This window comes from Myotis daubentonii, chromosome 8 (assembly GCF_963259705.1).
Source record: "Myotis daubentonii chromosome 8, mMyoDau2.1, whole genome shotgun sequence".
NCBI classification, from domain to species: domain Eukaryota; kingdom Metazoa; phylum Chordata; class Mammalia; order Chiroptera; family Vespertilionidae; genus Myotis; species Myotis daubentonii.
The window spans coordinates 59,039,857-59,060,442 of record NC_081847.1 but is presented as its reverse complement, the minus strand read 5'-3'; the positions used below and the strand labels follow the sequence as shown (position 1 = coordinate 59,060,442).

The 20,586-nt window shown below is 41.1% G+C and overlaps 1 protein-coding gene across 2 annotated transcripts in view; it reads left to right on the top strand.

The window, feature by feature from the left end:
- MYOM1 (myomesin 1) overlaps positions 1–20,586 on the top strand; it is a 132,046-nt gene that overhangs the window by 58,806 nt on the left and 52,654 nt on the right. For both annotated transcript variants that reach the window (XM_059706538.1, XM_059706539.1), the window contains exons 13-16: positions 1,584–1,640; positions 13,813–13,937; positions 18,997–19,180; positions 20,012–20,186. In XM_059706538.1, coding sequence (XP_059562521.1) covers positions 1,584–1,640; positions 13,813–13,937; positions 18,997–19,180; positions 20,012–20,186 — 541 coding nt within the window. The remainder of the gene's footprint in view (positions 1–1,583; positions 1,641–13,812; positions 13,938–18,996; positions 19,181–20,011; positions 20,187–20,586) is intronic.

The window sequence follows — 20,586 nt, the reverse complement described above, 5'->3', positions numbered from 1 at the left end:
TTATATCTGATCTATACTTGAGTTTCCTTATAGACAGTCAAAAATAATCTGTTCATCCAGTTAGCCTCCAAGTATCGACATCAAAACTACGGTACATGAATTATGCTCTGCATTTGTTTCATGGGAACCCATATGGCACCCTCAATAAAAGTAACCATAAACTGGCATTAGAAGAATTATTGTAAATTAACATTTCACTCTATACCAGATTTTTCAACCTTGGTCCTGTGGATATTTTAGGCCAGATAATTCTATGTTATGGGGAGTCTACATTGTACATTATAGGATGTTAGCAGCTCCCCTGGCCTCTACTTACTACAGGCCAATAGCGCTCCCCCCCCCCCCCCGCCCCTTGTGACAAAATTATCTCCAGACATTACCAAATGTCTCTGGGGAGCAAACTCACCTTAGATGAGGACTACTGGTCTGTGGTTTATTTGCAGTATTGTTGTTGTTGTTGTTAATTTTCACCCAAGGATATTTTTCCATTGATTTTAGAGAAAGTGGAAGGGAGTGGGAGAGACAGAGAGAAACATCGATGTGAGAGAGACACATCAATTGGTTGCCTCCTGCACGCACCCCATCAGGGCCCAGGAACCTGCAACCAAGGTTAGTGCCCTTGACCGGGAATCAAACCTGGGACCCTTTAGTCCACAGGCTGATGCTGTATTCACTGAGCCAAACTGATTAGGGCTGCAGTGTTACTTTTTTTTTTTTCTTTTACCTTAAGTACATGTAGTAGCATCATAAAAATCTAAGTAAAATAATGCTACTTTTTCTCTGGAGACTTTTTCTAATCACACTACTTGATAGCTCTCTGATTACTTTTCACATAACATCCAGCTTCCATCTCTTTTTCCTAATTCCATCTCATACATTCATTTACTCTTTTTCTATAAATTCCAATAAAAATAAGATTTTTTTGAGCTGAAAATAAGTTATACTGTTTATTACCTTTCTGTTTTGGCACAAAATCTGGTCAAAAGTCCTTTAATTAGAGCAGGAGTTGAATAATTTTCTCTTTCTGGTGTCTGTGGGATCACAGACATGAATTTCCTTTTTAAGTTTATACTCCTCATCTCATCCATTTCCCACACTTAAGATCTAAACTGGTTTCCTTTGTAGACAACAGTTTTGAATGCAATGGCAAGAAATTGCTTTTGTTGAGCTGTACTGCACCATCAGCGCTCGAGCTCTCCTCTTTCATCTTTGTTATGACAGATAAATAGCTACTGGGCTTGCAATTGTTCCAGAAAGGTTTCTCCCTTAAGAAGGTATGAGAGAGCCTACATGTTTCAAGAGATCTATATGGAACAGTAATTAAACACAGGTTATTTACCTCCCTTGTGTAAATACAATTCTAGAAATGGCGACTCAGTTCAGTCAGGTTCCAAGCTCCAGCAGATTGTGAATTCTTCAAGGACACAATACTGTATACATGTTCAGTAAGATTCTTTAGAACAATACATAAGTCAACTAGTAACAAACCCATTTGTGACTAACCTGGCCAGTTAATCGGTTTATAAGTGCAGTTGAAACTGCTGTTGTGAATGTTTGCGATTTTTATTTTTATCTCTGTTCAGGTCACCCTTCAGCACCCTGGACTGGACAGATCATTGTCACTGAAGAGGAACCTAGAGGTAAAAGCTACATTTTCCTCAAATACTATTGCCAGTGTTTTGCTTTGCTGGTTAGCTGTAGTGGATGGATGGTACACTGCATATTAAGATGTTTTGGAAAGAACATTCTGGAACATTTGGATATCATAAAATAACTTATATTGTCAGAGAAGCACTTTTCCTAAAACGTTTTATTGAGATATAATTGACATACACTAAACCACATGCTTGTAAAATGTACAATTTGACAATATTTACAGATGTGTTCACGTGTGAAACCTGTGATCCGAATAATGAACATATCCATCACCCCTAAAATTTCCTCACATCCCTTTGTAATACCTCCCTTTTATTTCTTCCCCATCTCCAGGCCATCACTGATTTGCTTTCTGTCACTATAATTTGCATTGCCCACTATTTTAGATAAATGGAATCATACTCATTTTTGTCTGGTTTCTTTTACTCAGCATAATTATTTTTAGTTTTATTCATGTTGATGTTTGTATCAATTCATTTCAGTTTATCCATTCACCATTGAAAGTTTCTATGAAAGCTTTGTGAAGTGTTTGTGTGACGTATGCTTTCACTTCTCTTGGATAAATACCGATGAGTAGAATGGATAGGTCATATGGTAGGTTTATGTTTAATTTTTAAGAAACTGCTAACTGTTTTCCAAAATAGTTGTACCATTTTACATTCCCATCAGTAGTTTCTCTATGGGAGTTCCCCAGTTGCTCCACATTGTCACCAGTACTTGGCATGCAGTCTTTTAAACTTTAGACATTCTAGTAGTGTATAGTGGTATTTCATAGTGTGGGTGCATAGTGGTTTCAATTTGCATTTCCCAAGTAACGTGGAATTTGATTGCATGTTTGTGGATCTATTTCTGCAATCTCTATTGATAAATTTTATTTTCTCTTTTATGTAGCTATAGAAGCCTTATGGGTGTTTTTATTTTTTTTTTTTGATGTTTCTTTTCTTTCTTTCTTTCTTTTTTTTAGTAAATATTTATTGTTCAGATTATTACATTTGTTCCTCTTTTTATCCCCCCATAGCTCCCCTCCACCCAGTTCCCACCCCACCCTCTGCCCTTACCCCCCCCCCCCCCACTGTCCTCATCCCTAGGTGCACAATTTTTGTCCAGTCTCTTCCTGCATCTCCCACACCCCTTCCTCCCCCCCAAGAATAGTCAGTCCATTCCCTTTCTATGTCCCTGATTCTATTATAATCACCAGTTCATTCTGTTCATCAGATTATTTATTCACTTTTTTCTTAGATTCACTTGTTGATAGATGCATATTTGTTGTTCATAATTAGTATCTTTACCTTTTTCTTCTTCTTCATCTTCTTAAAGGATACCTTTCAGCATTTCATATAATCCTGCTTTGGTGGTGATGAACTCCTTTAGCTTTTCCTTATCTGTGAAGCTCTTTATCTGACCTTGAATTCTTTTTTTTTTTGAAGGGATGGAAAAAATTTTTTAAATTAAATCTTTATTGTTCAGATTATTACATTTGTTCCTCTTTTTTCCCCCTAACTCCCCTCCTCCCAGTTCCCACCCCACCCTCCGCCCTCACTCCCCACCCACTGTCCTCATCCATAGGTGCACGATTTTTGTCCAGTCTCTTTCCGCATCTCCCACACCCCTTTCCCCCCCAAGAATAGTCAGTCCATTCCTTTTCTATGTCCCTGATTCTATTATGATCACCAGATTATTTATTTTTTTAATATATTTTATTGATTTTTTACAGAGAGGAAGGGAGAGAGATAGAGAGTTAGAAATATTGATGAGAGAGAAACATCCATCAGCTGCCTCCTGCACATCTCCTACTGGGGATATGCCCGCAACCCAGGTACATGCCCTTGACCGTGCTTCTTGGACCTGCAAGTCCATTTCTTTCACCAGGTGGGGGAAGTTTTCTGTCATTATTTCTTCGAATAGGTTTTCAATATCTTGCTCTCTCTCATCTTCTGGCACCCCTATAATTCTGATGTTGGTACGCTTGAAGCTGTCCCAGAGGCTCCTTACACTATCCTCGCATTTTTGGATTCTTTTTTCATTTTGCTTTTCCGGTTGGGTGTTTTTTGATTCCTCGCATTTCAAATCATTGACTTGATTCTTGCACTCCTCTGGTCTGCTGTCGGGAGTCTGTATAATATTCGTTATTTCAGTCCGTGTATGCTTAATTTCTAGTTGGTTCCCCAATATAAGATCGAGGGTCTTATTAGTTTTCGTGTAGATCTCATTAAGTTTATCGGCAGCTTCTAAACAGTTCTTGAGAGACCTTGAAAGTGTGGTTCTGAACTCTATATCTTCCATTGACAATTTTGTCCTGTTTCTTTGTCTCCGCATTTTGTTATGCTTCCTTGGTGCACCCCCTAGTGGTCTTTGTTCGCAGTCTTATAGTTAAATCTTGATTGTTGTAGCTAATTCCAGGGAGGGTTTGACCTCCAGGCCAAGTGGCTATGAGAATCAGCTGTGTCAGCAGTGAGAGAACTTCTGTCCTCTAGGGAGGTGCTAATCTAGCCTTTGCCTGAGGCTATCCGGCAAATGCCTCTGTGCAGGGCTTGGGCGGGGCGGGTCGCACAGGATCAACAGGGTGGGCCAGAGAGAGCAGTTATGGCAGCTCTCAGTCCTGTCCCCAGGGGCTCTGCCTCTCTGAGTCCCAGCACCCGCTGCAAAGCTCGGAGAGAAAGCTGCACTCGCTCTGACCGAAGCCAGACAGTCCCGCTTCTCCCGTTTGAGTCTGGGTCCCTAAAGACTCGCCTGTATCTGGAGCTCAGAGTCTGCGACTCCCTCCCGATTGAAAACAACAACCGCGCCCTCCGCCGCCAGCCCGCTCCGCGCGCTCCGCACCTCAGAATTTGACTTCAGCACTGCGCCTCCTCTGAGTGTCCGTGTGCGTTTCTCTTTCCTCCTAGTTGTAGGACTTCCACTCAGCCAGCATTCCTGTGGTTCTGGGTGATGTCCCTTCCGTTTTTTGGTTTCACTTTTGAAGTAGTTGTTCAAAGCAGCAAACTCCAGCGTTAACCTATGCCGCCATCTTGGTTCTCCTCCATGCCCTTGACCGGAATCGAACCTGGGACCTTTCAGTCCGCAGGCCGACGCTCTATCCACTGAGCCAAACTGGTTTCGGCACCAGATTATTTATTCACTTGATTCTTAGATTCACTTGTTGATAGATGCATGTTTGTTGTTCATAATTTGTATCTTTACCTTTTTCTTCTTCTTCCTCTTCTTAAAGGATACCTTTCAGCATTTCATATAATACTGGTTTGGTGGTGATGAACTCCTTTAGCTTTTCCTTATCTGTGAAGCTCTTTATCTGACCTTCAGTTCTGAATGATAGCTTTGCTGGATAAAGTAATCTTGGTTGTAGGTTCTTGGTATTCATCACTTTGAATATTTCTTGCCATTCCCTTCTGGCCTGCAAAGTTTCTGTTGAGAAATCAGCTGACAGTTGTATGGGTATTCCCTTGTAGGTAACTGAGTTTCTTTCTCTTGCTGCTTTTAAGATTCTCTCTTTGTCTTTTGCTCTTGGCATTTTAATTATGATGTGTCTTGGTGTGGTCCTCTTTGGATTCCTTTTGTTTGGGGTTCTCTGCGCTTCCTGGACCTGTAAGTCTATTTCTTTCACCAGGTGGGGGAAGTTTTCTGTCAATATTTCTTCAAATAGGTTTTCAATATCTTGCTCTCTCTCATCTTCTGGCACCCCTATAATTCTGATGTTGGTACGCTTGAAGTTGTCCCAGAGGCTCCTTACACTATCTTCGTATTTTCGGATTCTTTTTTCATTTTCCTTTTCTGGTTGGGTGTTTTTTTTGCTTCTTCGCATTTCAAATCTTTGCCTTGATTCTTGCGCTCCTCTGGTCTGCTGTTGGGAGTCTGTATAGTATTCATTATTTCAGTCCGTGTATGCTTAATTTCTAGTTGGTTCTTTATCATAACATCAAGGGTCTCATTAGTTTTCTTGAGGATCTCACTACATTTATCGGCGGCTTCTAGACAGTTCTTAAGAGACCTTAAAAGTGTGGTTCTGAACTCAATATCCTCAATTGACAGTTTTGTCCTGTTTCTTTGTCTCCGCATTTTTTATGCTTTCTTGGTACACCCCCTAGTGGTCTTTGTGCGCAGTCTTGTTGTAGTTAAGCCTTGATTGATGTGGGCAATACTGGGGGTGATTTGACCTCCAGGCTAACTGGCTATGAGAGTCAGCTGTGTCTGCAGTGGGAGAGCTTCTGTGCTGGATATCTAGGGCGGTGCTAATCTAGCGTTTGCCTGAGGCTATCTGGCAAATGGCTCTGCCCAGGGCTTGGGCGGGGCGGGTCCCTGGGGATCTACAGGGCAGGCAGAGCGAACAGTTATGGCTGCTCTCAGTTCCGTCCCTAGGGACTCTGCCTCACAGAGTCCCAGCTACTGCTGCAAACCTCGGAGAGAAAGCTGCCTTCGAGTTCCAACCGAAGCCAAACAGTCCAGCTTCTCCCGTTTTAGTCTGGGTCCCCAGAGACTCGCCCAGATCTGGAGCTCAGAGTCTGAAACTCCCTCCCGATTGAAAACAACAACCGCGCCCTCCGCCGCCAGCCCGCTCCGCGCGCGTGCACTCCGCACCTGAGTATTTCACTTCAGCACTGCGCCTCCTCTGAGTCTGGGTATGATATTCTCTTTCCTCCTAGTTGTAGAATTTCCACTCAGCCAGCCTTCCTGTGGTTCTGGATGATGTCCGTTCCATCTTTAGTTGTTTTTTTTGAAGTAGTTGTTCGAGTTAGCAATCTCCTGTGTTAACCTATGCCGCCATCTTGGTTTCTTCTGACCTTCAATTCTGAATGAGAGCTTTGATGGATAAAGTAATCTTGGTTGTAGGTTCTTGGCATTCATCACTTTGAATATTTCTTGCCACTCCCTTCTGGCCTGCAAAGTTTCTGTTGAGAAATCCGCTGACAGTTGTATGGGTATTCCCTTGTAGGTAACTGGGTTACTTTCTCTTGCTGCTTTTAAGATTCTCTCTTTGTCTTTTCTCTTGGCATTTTAATTATGATGTGTCTTAGTGTGGTCCTCTTTGGATTCCTTTTGTTTGGGGTTCTCTGCACTTCCTGGACCTGTAAGTCTATTTCTTTCACCAGGTAGGGGAAGTTTTCTGTCAATATTTCTTCAAATAGGTTTTCAATATCTTGCTCTCTCTCATCTTCTGGCACCCCTATAATTCTGATGTTGGTGCGCTTGAAGCTGTCCCAGAGGCTCCTTACACTATCTTCGTATTTTCGGATTCTTTTTTCATTTTCCTTTTCTGGTTGGGTGTTTTTTTTGCTTCTTCGCATTTCAAATCTTTGCCTTGATTCTTGCGCTCCTCTGGTCTGCTGTTGGGAGTCTGTATAATATTCGTTATTTCAGTCTGTGTATGCTTAATTTCTAGTTGGTTCTTTATCACAACATCGAGGGTCTCATTAGATTTCTTGAGGATCTCACTACATTTATCGGCGGCTTCTCGACAGTTCTTGAGAGACCTTAAAAGTGTGGTTCTGAACTCAATTTCCTCCATTGACAGTTTTGTCCTGTTTCTTTGTCTCCGCATTTTTTATGCTTTCTTGGTGCACCCCCTAGTGGTCTTTGTGCGCAGTCTTGTTGTAGTTAAGCCTTGATTGTTGTAGTTAATACTAGGGGGATTTGAACTCCCGGCCAACTGGCTGTGAGAATCAGCTGTGTCTGCAGTGGGAAAACTTCTGTCCTCTAGGGAGGTGCTAATCTAACTTTTGCCTGAGGCTATCTGGCAAATGGCTCTGCCCAGGGCTTGGGCGGGGCGGGTCTCAGGGGATCAACAGAGCGGGTGGAGGGAGCAGTTATCGCTGCTCTCAGTCCTGTCCCCAGATGCTCTGCCTCTCAGAGTCCCAGCAACCGCTGCAAACCTCGGAGAGAAAGCTGCCCTCGCGTTCCGACCGATGCCAGACAGTCCCGCTTCTCCCGTTTGAGTCTGGGTCCCTAGAGACTCGCCCAGAACTGGAGCTCAGAATCTGAGACTCCCTCCCGATTGAAAACGACAACCATGCCCTCAGTTACCAGCCCGCTCGGCGCGTACCTCCGCACCTTTGTATTTTCCGCACTGCACCTCCTCTGAGTCTCGTATGCTGTTCTCTTTCCTTCTAGTTGAAGAATTTCCCCTCAGCCAGTCTTCCTGTGGTTCTGGGCGATGTCCGTTCCGTCTTTTAGTTGTATTTGTGAAGTGGTTGTTCGAGGCAGCTAACTCCCGTGTTTACCTATGCCGCCATCTTGGTTTTCTCGTGTTTTTATTTTTTAAGTTTCATAGTTTTGAAATCAGATAGTATAAACTCTAATCTCCCCCCACCCCCCAAGGTTTATTTGGCTATTCTAAGTATTTGCATTTTTTATGTAAAATTTAAAACCAGCTTATAAATTTCTACAAAAATCTGCTGGTATTCCAATTGTCTTTTATATCCTTAACTAGAGGCCAATGCATGAAATTCGTGCAAGAGTAGGCCTTCCTTCCCTCGGCTACCAGCACTGGCTTCCCCCTGGCACCCGGGACCCGGGCTTCCCTCTGGGACTGGGCTTCCCTCCCAGCCCTGGCTTCGTCCAGAAGATCATCCAGAAGGATGCCTAGTCTAATTAGCATATTATGCTTTTATTATTATAGATGGATTTCTATCTACTGTTCTATCAATTATTGCTAGTGATGAAACCTCTGATTAAATGATATGTTTATCAGTTTCTTTTTTTAGTTCTACAAGGTTTGCTTCATGTTTTGATGCTGTTATGAGATGCATAAACATTTTTATTGTTATATTCTCTTATGAATTGACCACTTTATTATTATGAAGTAAGTCCCTTTATCCATAGTAATGTGTTTTTTCCTTCTTGGAAATCTACTTTGCCTGGTATTAATATAACCTTTCAAGTTTATATTGATTAGTTTTAGCATGGCATCTGATTTTCATCCTTTTACTTTTAACTTATGTGTGTGTTTATATTTAAATCATGTTTCTTGTAGGCAGTATAAAAAAGCTAGACCTATGCAATCTGGTAATCTTTGCCTTTTCATTGGGGTGTTTGAGCCATTTACATTTTGTGTGATTATTGATATGATTTGACTTAAACCTACCATCTTGCTATTTGTTTTCTGTCTATTCCATCTGTTTGTTTTTCTTTTCATCTTTTTCTACTTTCTTTTGTATTAAGTATTTTTTATTATTTTGTTTTCTGTGTTATCTTATTAGCTATAATTCTTTGTTTTAGTTTATAGTAGTTTTGAATTTATATTATACATTGTGTCACAACCTATCTTCAGGTAATATTATATTACTTCACAAGTAGTATAAGAACTTTCAATGGTATTATTTCATTTCCCCTCTGAACCATGGTGCTATTGTTATCATATATTTTATTTGTGTATTTATTTTAAGCCATATGGTACAATGTTATTATTTTTGTTCAAATCATAGCTTATCTTTCAAAAAGACTTAGAAAGTAAGAAAAAATATTCGATATTCACTCATTTTTACCATTTCTGTTGCTCATTTCATTGTATAGATCTCAATTTCCATCTGATATTACTTTCTACCTAAGACATTTCATTTAATATTTTTTTGTAGTGCTGGCTTGATGGTTATGACTTATTTTTTCTTTGTTGAGTCTCTATTCCATCTTCATTTTAAAATATGTCTTCACTTGGTGTATGATTCTGATGGACAGTTTTTAAAAAATATATTTTTATTGATTTCAGAGAGGAAGGAAGAAGGAGAGAAAGGTAGAAACATCAATGATGAGAGAGAATCATTGATTGGCTGCCTCCTATATGCCCCCCACTGGGGATTGAGCCCACAACCTGGGCATGTGCCCTGACCTGAATCGAACTGTGTTCTCCTGGTTCATAGTTTGACACTCAACCACTGGGCCACACCGGCTGGGCATCCTTTTCTTCATTGGTGTTTGACCTGCTGTGAATTCCAGCCAGTGGTGTTTTTTTCTTTATAAATCTTTGAATTTGTGTATCATTTTAATATTTTTCATGTTTTTAATTAACATGTTCAATCTTTATCTTCTTGGACATAACTTCTTTATGTCCTTGTCTACTAATTCTATCATCTGTGACATTATCTGGTTTTGTTTTTATTGATTGATTGTTTTGTCCTCATTATGGTTTGTATTTTCTTGCATACTTGTTTTTTTTTTAATGAGATGCCAGACATTTTGAATTTACAGTGTTTGGTGATGGATATTTTTGTATTTTTATAAATACTCTTAAGCTTTGTTCTGGGGAAATAATCCTTTCAAGGCTTGCTTTTGTTTAGTGTAATCAGAGAAGCCTTTAGTCTAGTAATTTGGCCTCACTACAGAGGAAATGCCCTCCTGAGTACTGTTCCGGATGCCCCATGAATTAGGAGATTTCCATTCCGGCTGGTGGGAACATGAATTCTCTCAGGCCCAACGTGAGCTTTGAAGATTGTTCCCTTCAATTCTTTTGTGTGGGTTTTCCCCATCTCAGGTGGATTCCTCACATGTATGAGCTGATCAGCACTCATGTGAGCACTCTAGAGGGACCCTCTGCAGATCTCTGAAGCCTGCTCTCTGTGCAGCCCTTTCCTCCAGTGTTCATCCCTATGATTCTTTCTGTGGATGCCTTACTCTCCTGGGAAGTCCAGCTTCTCCTCCACTCGGGGAGACTGCCAGGCTCTACCTGGGCTCCTCTTCGTGAGCTGCTGCCTTGAAACTCTACACACAGCAAGCTAGGACTATGGCAGGACTCGCCTAATTGTTTCCTATCTATAGGGAATCATTGTCCTATGCCAGTGATGGCGAACCTATGACACGCATGTCAGAGGTGACACGCAAACTCATTTTTTTGGTTGATTTTTCTTTGTTAAATGGCATTTAAATATATAAAATAAATATCAAAAATATAAGTCTTTGTTTTACTATGGTTGCAAATATCAAAAAATTTCTATATGTGACACGGCACCAGAGTTAAGTTAGGATTTTTCAAAATGCTGACACGCCGAGCTCAAAAGGTTCGCCATCACTGTCCTATGCTGACTAATATCTGATGTCTGTAAACAGTCATTTCATATATTTTGCTCAGTATTGTAGTTGTTTCACATGGAGGGATCACTTTGATGTCAGGAACCATGGAGTGTCTAAAAGTTTACCCTACTTTTGAGCTAATGTTTCCTATTAGTTTCACAGATACTGGCAAGAGACATGAGACTCCTGGGACTCTTCTCCTCACAGCACTGCAGACAGCATGAGCTTCATATTCTTTTTGGTTTCCCTTGCCCCTCCCCACCAATCCCACAGGGTTATGTGGGGCAGCAGAGGTGGATGCTGCACACACAGTAGATTTGTGTCTCAACTGAGAAGCCTTACACTAAGGAAACCACAATCTTATTAGGAGCGTCTACCAAACCTAACCAAACTTTCTCTGGAGAACTATATCACCTTTTGTTATCCTGGTCAGAAAACAGTCAACTCTTTGCCCTAGAGCAGTGGTCGGCAAACTGCGGCTCGTGAGCCACATGCGGCTCTTTGGCCCCTTGAGTGTGGCTCTTCCTAAGCCTTAGGAGTACCCTAATTAAGTTAATAACAGTGTACCTACCTATATAGTTTAAGTTTAAAAAATTTGGCTCTCAAAAGAAATTTCAGTCGTCGTACTGTTGATATTTGGCTCTGTTGACTAATGAGTTTGCCGACCACTGCCCTAGAGGATATGCTGTCTATATCCCAACGTTGTTTGCTATTCAAACATCGTGGAAAAGATATTCTATTTAAAAAAAGCTAATAGAAGTTGTGCCCCACCCTGTACTGTAATAACTCTGTATTGTGTCAGATGGGTACTAGGAAGAGGGATCACCTTGTAAACTATATAAATGTCTAACCATATATTGTACAACTGAAACTAATATAGTATGTAAATTGTAATTTAAAGAATTAGAAAACTTTAATCAGTCAATCGATCAATCAATTGCATTAGAAAACTATTATTCCACTCCTTTTGGTAAAAATATAAAAGATAACTTGTGTCGAGGAACCAAGATGGCGGCATAGGTTAACGCCGGAGTTTGCTGCTTTGAACAACTACTTCAAAAGTGAAACCAAAAAACGGAAGGGACATCACCCAGAACCACAGGAACGCTGGCTGAGTGGAAGTCCTACAACTAGGAGGAAAGAGAAACGCATACGGACACTCAGAGGAGGCGCAGTGCTGAAGTCAAATTCTGAGGTGCGGAGTGCGTGGAGCGGGCTGGCGGTGGAGGGCGCGGTTGTTGTTTTCAATCGGGAGGGAGTCGCAGACTCTGAGCACCAGATCCGGGCGAGTCTTTAGGGACCCAGACTCAAACGGGAGAAGCGGGACTGTCTGGCTTCGGTCAGAGCGAGTGCAGCTTTCTCTCCGAGCTTTGCAGCGGGTGCTGGGACTCAGAGAGGCAGAGCCCCTGGGGACAGGACTGAGAGCCGCCATAACTGCTCTCTCTGGCCCACCCTGTTGATCCTGTGCGACCCGCCCCGCCCAAGCCCTGCACAGAGGCATTTGCCGGATAGCCTCAGGCAAAGGCTAGATTAGCACCTCCCTAGAGGACAGAAGTTCTCTCACCGCTGACACAGCTGATTCTCATAGCCACTTGGCCTGGAGGTCAAACCCTCCCTGGAATTAGCTACAACAATCAAGATTTATCTATAAGACTGCGAACAAAGACCACTAGGGGGTGCACCAAGGAAGCATAACAAAATGCGGAGACAAAGAAACAGGACAAAATTGTCAATGGAAGAAATAGAGTTCAGAACCACACTTTTAAGGTCTCTCAAGAACTGTTTAGAAGCTGCCGATAAACTTAATGAGATCTACACAAAAACTAATAAGACCCTCGATCTTATATTGGGGAACCAACTAGAAATTAAGCACACACGGACTGAAATAACGAATATTATACAGACGCCCGACAGCAGACCAGAGGGGCGCAAGAATCAAGTCAATGATTTGAAATGCGAGGAAGCAAAAAACATCCAACCGGAAAAGCAAAATGAAAAAAGAATCCAAAAATGCGAGGATAGTGTAAGGAGCCTCTGGGACAGCTTCAAGCGTACCAACATCAGAATTATAGGGGTGCCAGAAGATGAGAGAGAGCAAGATATTGAAAACCTATTTGAAGAAATAATGACAGAAAACTTCCCCCACCTGGTGAAAGAAATGGACTTACAGGTCCAAGAAGCGCGGAGAACCCCAAACAAAAGGAATCCAAAGAGGACCACACCAAGACACATCATAATTAAAATGCCAAGAGCAAAAGATAAAGAGAGAATCTTAAAAACAGCAAGAGAAAGAAACTCAGTTACCTACAAGGGAATACCCATACGACTGTCAGCTGATTTCTCAACAGAAACTTTGCAGGCCAGAAGGGAGTGGCAAGAAATATTCAAAGTGATGAATACCAAGAACCTACAACCAAGATTACTTTATCCAGCAAAGCTATCATTCAGAACTGAAGGTCAGATAAAGAGCTTCACAGATAAGGAAAAGCTAAAGGAGTTCATCACCACCAAACCAGGATTATATGAAATGCTGAAAGGTATCCTTTAAGAAGAGGAAGAGGAAGAAAAAGGTAAAGATACAAATTATGAACAACAAATATGCATCTATCAACAAGTGAATCTAAGAATCAAGTGAATAAATAATCTGATGAACAGAATGAACTGTTGATTATAATAGAATCAGGGACATAGAAAGGGAATGGACTGACTATTCTTGGGGGGGGAAAGGGGTGTGGGAGATGTGGGAAGAGACTGGACAAAAATCGTGCACCTATGGATGAGGACAGTGGGTGGGGAGTGAGGGCGGAGGGTGGGGCGGGAACTGGGAGGAGGGGAGTTATGGGGGGAAAAAAAAAGGAAGGAACAAATGTAATAATCTGAACAATAAAGATTTAATTAAAAACAAAACAAAACAAAAAAAGATAACTTGTGTCATTGCAGCTGTTTTTTAGGACTAATAAAGAAATTAAAATTGTCCAGCAAAGAAAGTAAAACTGTGGCTTTTAATTAGGAATGACTGTCTTAGGAGGAATTTTGGAAACAAGGTACTTCTTTATCCTACAAAGCAATAACTAAGCCTTCCTTCAGCGATAGAGAAACATCTGTGCCTGTGTCCTGGGTTCCCCAGAGTGCGTGCCCCTCACTTTCCTTGTTGTTTTTCAGAGGGTATTGTTCCTGGACCTCCCACAGACCTCTCTGTCACCGAGGCCACCCCGAGTTATGTGGTGCTGAGCTGGAAACCCCCTGGCCAGCGTGGCCATGAGGGCATCCTGTACTTCGTGGAAAAGGTGAGACTCTGGGAGCAGCATTATTACCTCATGCCACTTTCTGAAGACTTCTTTTAAAAGCAGAGATTAAATTTTCATTTTGTTCTGGACTCTTTAAAACTTTATAAACTGTGAACAACCTCTACAGAAAAATATATATCACACAGAACTTTGCTGGAAAGTTGAGGGGATTTCTGGACCCTAAGACTCATCCATAGACTTCTAAGAGGCCCACGGACCCCAAATCATGATCCCTTTATGAAGAGAGGTTCCTGAAACTGCAGATTTCCTGTAGGACACTGTTTTCTGGAGACTTTCTCTGCCTCTCTTGCTCTAGTGATGGCTTTTCACCTCTCTACCCCTTGTCCCTCTGCAGTAGGGAATGAGCATCAGCAAGGGTAGATGCGTGAGAGGAGTAGAAGTTAAAATACTTTCTAATGGCTGAGAGAGTTGAAGACAGAAAGTCCTCACATGCTGCCACACATTTGACCAGCACTACTCTATGTACAGTTTGTAGGATGCAGTCAGAGATTAAGAAACAACATAACATATTGGCTAGTTCTTTCCCTCAAATATCTCACAAGTATATTGTACTTATGTTAGAAAGGGCAGCATACAATGCAGGCCTAAAATGAATGAAATCATGAGAATTGTTTGTGAATCTATCATATACTCATACTTGAGGAGAGTTCTAGAAAGTATTTATGCCCAGAAAATGGAGAAGAGCCAATATCTGCACAGGCCATTATTTGGGGAGCTGCCCCAGCTGCAAAGGCAGATACATAGGAGACCTAACCAGGCACAGGGCCTAGGAGTGGAAGAAGTTCTTGGCCAAAAGGATTATTGCTACTAGAAAAGAGTATGTAAAGAGAATTTGACTAAAATAAGGTTTAACTCTTATAGATCATTGGTGGAATGTAAATTGGTCCAACCACTAGAGAATACAATAAAAGTTCCTAAAAAACTTCCTGTCCAGCAATCCCACTTCTGGGTATATGGAAACAGGATTTAAAGGAAGCACCCAGGCAAAGAAATCAGATACTGGCTACATTTAAAGGTAAATCCCATAGATAAGGATACTAACTTCACAAGTAGTATTGGAGGTGACTCAGTGTCTTAAAATACATGGCATGGGGGTGGCAGGAGGAGGGAGATGAAGAAAACATCAAAGCAAAACAGGATTTCAATGAGATATATGCACTTCCATGTTTATCGCAGCATTATTTACAATAGCTAAGATATGGAAACAACCTAAATGCCAATTCAGTGGATAAAAACGATGTGGTAGTACATATACACAATGTAATATTATTCATCATGAGAAAGGAGGATATTCTCCCATTTGCAACAACATGGATGGACCTTGAGGACATTATGCTAAGGGAGATAGGTCATACAGAAAGCCAAGTACTGTATGATATCACTTATATGTAGATTCAAAAAAGTAAACTGTTAAAAACAGAGAGTAATATTGTGGTTACCAGGTGATGGGAAGGGGGCATAAGAGTGATGGTGTTTAAAGGTTCAAACTTGTAATGAATAGTAAGTAAGCCATAGAGATCTAATGTATAGTATCATGAACATAGACAATAATATTGTACCATAATTATGCAATGTGATAAATATTGCTATATTGGCAACTATATTACAATATACAAATGTATCAAAGTAACATGCTGTACACCTTAAATTTATACAATGTTATAAGTCAAATTTATTCAATACAAAATAAATATAATAAATTAATTAAAGAGGTTCAAAATCCATTTGTTAGAAAAGTTTTGATTAAGATATGATCTTTAAAATGAAATAAAAATAAGTTTATTTTATATATAAGAATATTTACATTTTTATTGGCAGCTCTGCACCATTTTTTAGAACAATCAATGAAACAAGCGTTTATACTTTTTTGTGTATTTTATTTATTTTTTACAATACGGTATTATTAACTACTAGAGACCATTGCATGAAGAGATTTGTGCAATAGGCCTTCCTTCCCCTGGCTGCCGGCACCGGTTTTCCTCCGGCACCCAGGACCCAGGCCTTTGGTCCAGGTGCAGCAGAGAAGCCAAGCCTCTTCAGTCTTCAGTCTTTAGTCTTCAGTCTTCACTCCAGCCGGCCAGAGCCTTCAGTCTTCGCTCCATGCCTGCATATGCAAATTAACCGCCATCTTTGTTGGGTTAATTTGCATAGTTGCTCTGATTGGCTGGCGGGCATAGCGGAGTGACACCAATTTGCATGTTTTTCTTTTATTTGTGTAGTCACCATGTTGTACATCACCTGACATTTTATAACTGGAAATTTGTATCTTTTGAACCTCTTTACCCATTTTGCACAACTCTCCACACCTAGCTTCTGGCAACCATCAATCTGTTCTCTGTATCATTGAGTTCAGTTTTTGGGAGGATTGTTTGGGATTGTTGTGTTTTTTTTGTTTGCTTGTTTTTAGGTTCTACATGTGAGATCATACAGTATTTGTCCTTGAGAGAAAATTTTATAAAATTATGAAATAGCTTGGTAACATATTATTTATTTTACTATTTATTGTCATAGCAAAATCATAGAAAATATATATTTTTGCAAAAATATTGTGGAGCTCAATTAATTTTCCCTCTCTTTTATCTTAATGCTATTCTGACCATTTAATTTCACAACTGTAATTAGGTCACCTTTCCTGACTATTATTATAAGAGAATAAATATAGCTACAGATATATAGGTATATACAAATTATGTAAAATCATAAAATTGATATGTAAACATCTTTATGGATTTTTAATTATTTCAAATCCGTAGCTCTTGAGAAAATTGTACTGGAAATTAAAATGCTAGGGTCTGTGCTTTCCCTTTATTAATTACTTTTCTTTGATCAGGACATTTAGCTCAGCCTTTGAGGAGGATGCCTCACTTCCTTCTTATCCGTAGCGAATATTTTTTTCTTCTAATGGAGAGCAAGAATAGAATGACAAATGTTCACCCCCTATTGTGTTTAATACGCACCCTCACTGAATCTGTTTGAAGTGCTCCACAGGAAGAGTTCTGAATAAGCACTGTGACAGCAATTACATCTTTTCTGTAGGAATGACATAGTAACCACTGAGTTCTGAGGCAGTTTCTCCCGATGAGTCAGTTGGCTTCTGTTGAACATGTCCTCTGGCCACATAAACTAATTTCTCCACCAAAGTCTGTAACTCCCCTAAGTTTTGCTCCTCGTCATTTCCTTATAGCATTAAGGGAGGGGAAAAATGGATTCCTGGCCTGGGGCCACTGTCTCGTGGAGTTTGTAGGTTTTCATGTCTGTGTAGGTTTTCTCGGGGTACTCCAGTTTCCTGTCACATCTCAGAGATTCATGTGAGATGAATTGGTGTGTCTGAAGTGTCCCAGTCTGAGTGAGTGTGGGGGTGTGAGTGGCCCTGTGACAGAATGGTGTCCTGTCCAGGGTACCTTCCTGCCTTGTGTCTTGAGCTGTCAAGACAGTATCAGGTCGCCCACAACCCTGAACTGGAATAAGCAGGTTGGAAAAGCATTATCTTACTTGTTTTTATTCATCATTCTTAAATCTGTGTGTAGCTCACATTTATTTCAGTGTTTAATATTAGATGTGCTTTAGGTCTTTATTTAGAAATTTGGTGGTCTTTTTGTGACAGAAATATACTGTAGAAATGTAATTCTTGTTTATATCAATTAGCCTATGATAAAATTGTTTTCATTATACATCCTTTCGCTTAAAGTTGCAGTTTCCACGAACCTATCGGCAGTGTTAAGTGAAGACTCACTGTGTAGCCCGAGTAGAGAGGCTTGTACAGGCACAGGTGGCACATTCAAAAAGTCAGAGATGTTAAGCTGTTGGGGGAGCAGCTCAGGTCCTGGGCCACATTCACAGAACTATCCACATGCCAGATCCTCTGAGCTGAGTCTCAAATGATTTCTGATAACGGCTTCTCATACATTGACCTCTCAAAGGGGAAATGCTCCCATGCTCTTGTTCTGTGGCGAGTTTCCATCTCCAGAATGCTCAGGCCCACAGCAGCGCTGCCTCTTTGGTGATTGCCATGCCTGCACTTCTCTGTCGAGCTTTTTAGCTGGGATTTGCATGCACATAAAGCACTTGCCTGTCATGGCCACAGGCTTAACATCAGTTACAGCATGTCCCTACGCCCTGAAATGGTTGAAAATGAGGGGTTTATTAACAAGGGAATCGGATGAATTGGTCTCTAGGGCTCCCAGCCTCCCTATCCTACTGTGGTCTTTTCCTTGGGTGTCTTATGTCTTGAGCTCTTCCTCTCATTCCCCTGTCAAAATCTGGTCATGTCAGAGACAGGGCAGCATCCCTCAATAGCTCTGTTCCTACCAACAGGAATGTTGCTCAGGACCAGGCGCTGTTTATAGCACTGCACGCCTGTCAACCCACTTAATCCTTATGGTAACCCTAAGAGGGAAATACTTTTATTTTCACCATGCTTATTTTGTAGATGAGGAAATTGAGGCACCCATGGGGTAGATAATTGACCCAAGGCCACACAGTTAGTAAGAGGCAGAGCTAGGATTTGAACCCCGCAGTCTGGCTCAGGTTCATATACACCCAACTATTACACATTGCTGCTTTTAAACCTCCCCAAGCCTAAGTCCTCTCTCAGGAAAACTTTGATAATCACAAAATACTACCCCCACCATGCCTACTTCAGAGCATAGTTTAGATTTGAAGAATGACAATGGTGAATAAAGCTCTTAGCACAGTGAAAGGCAGCTATTATTTTTATTGAGAAAGTATAAATGACTGATAATTGCTTCTGTGTTCCCCAGGGGGAGACTATGTCAAAATGAATGAAAGCCATAAACTAACGGATTAAAAGCATGGGAGAATTTTATTCCTCAGTGGGCAGCAGATCGACTAGGGGGCGTTTACACTCTCTACCCTCACACACACAAATGACATTATCATGAAAGGCACTGCAAGGATTTTAGAGGTTACCCCCTCAACTCAAATAACAGGAAACACATAAATAGACCTGAGATGCCCTGCCCGGAGTTCCCATTTATTCCTACTGTGCTTTCAATGGGTCTCACTGTTCTGGCTGCAGTGTGACATGGAAACAGAAAACTGGCAGCGGGTGAACACAGAGCTCCCTGTGAAGTCTCCCCGTTTCGCTCTGTTCGACTTGACTGAGGGGAAATCCTACCGATTCCGTGTCCGCTGTTCTAATTCAGCAGGAGTTGGTGAGCCCTCAGAGGCAACGGAAGTGACTGTGGTTGGGGACAAACTTGGTAAGTGTAGAGCTTGGTTGAACAGCTATAAACTTATTTTACTTCAATTCAAGGGAAAATTCCAAAGCAAAAATTTTATTAGAATATATATGTATATATATATATTCATCATATTTATACATATTATGAAGTAAAAGTGGTGACATCTTTCTTATATATTATAAATTTAATTGATGACTATATTTGACAGATACATTTTTAAAATTTATTATTATGTATTATCAAATTTTGAAAGTAAATTTCTTAAGGAGTTTCAACAGTATTGATAATGTATTTTTTCTGGAGTGGGTTACTGTGTTCCTGGGTATTTGGTTTATCATCATTCTCTCAACCTAATATATTTATTAGTTTTAACAATCCTGTATAATAAAAGGGTAATATGCAAATTGATTGAATGGCAGAATGACTGATTGCTATGACATGCACTGACCACCAGGGGGCATACGCTCAATGCAGGAGCTGCCCCTTGGTGGTCAGTGCGCTCCCACAAGGGGAGCACCGCTCAGCCACAAGCCAGGCTGACAGCTGGCGAGCACAGCGGTGGTGGCGAGAGCCTCTCCCTCCTCCATAGCAGCGCTAAGGATGTCCGACTTTTGGACATCCCTCGAGGGCTCCCAGACTGCTAAAGGGTGCAGGCTGGGCTGAGGGATCCCCCTCCGCCCAAGTGCACGAATGTCATGCACCAAGCCTCTAGTATATTATAAAATAAAGCAACCATATATTTGATATGATTAGTTATATAAAATTTATGTGTGTGTGTTTGTTCACATGTGTTAAGAATGAAATTTTTAAGGTGACCTTGAGTTCAGCATTATTTTTCTCTTTTCTCAGATATCCCCAAGGCTCCAGGCAACATCATCCCAAGCAGAAATACAGACACATCAGTGGTAGTTTCATGGGAGGAATCCAAAGATGCTAAGGAGCTGGTTGGCTACTACATAGAGTCTAGTGTTGTTGGCTCTGGCAAGTGGGAGCCCTGCAACAACAACCCGGTGAAGGGCCCACGGTAACTGCACTCTGTGTCTGTGTGTGTGTGGTCAGGTGGTAGGGACATTTGACTAGAGCTACAGAGGCTGTGAAGAGCAAATACAGCCATGGACCCACACAGCAGCAAAAACATCCAATGGAGGGATTTTAAAAAATAGTTCAATACTTCCTTATAATTTTTATTGGGTGACATTGGTTAACAAAACCGTAAAAATTTCAAGTGTACAACCCAATAAAACATCATCTGCATACTGCGTTGTGTGCCCATTACCCAAAGTAAAGTCCATTTCTGTCCCCATTTATCCCCTCTTTGCACTTGTCCACCAAAACCTACCCCCTTTCCCTCTGGCTATCACCATTTGTTGTCTATGCCTATGTGTTATATATATTATTTTCTTTTTGCTTAACCCCTTCACCTC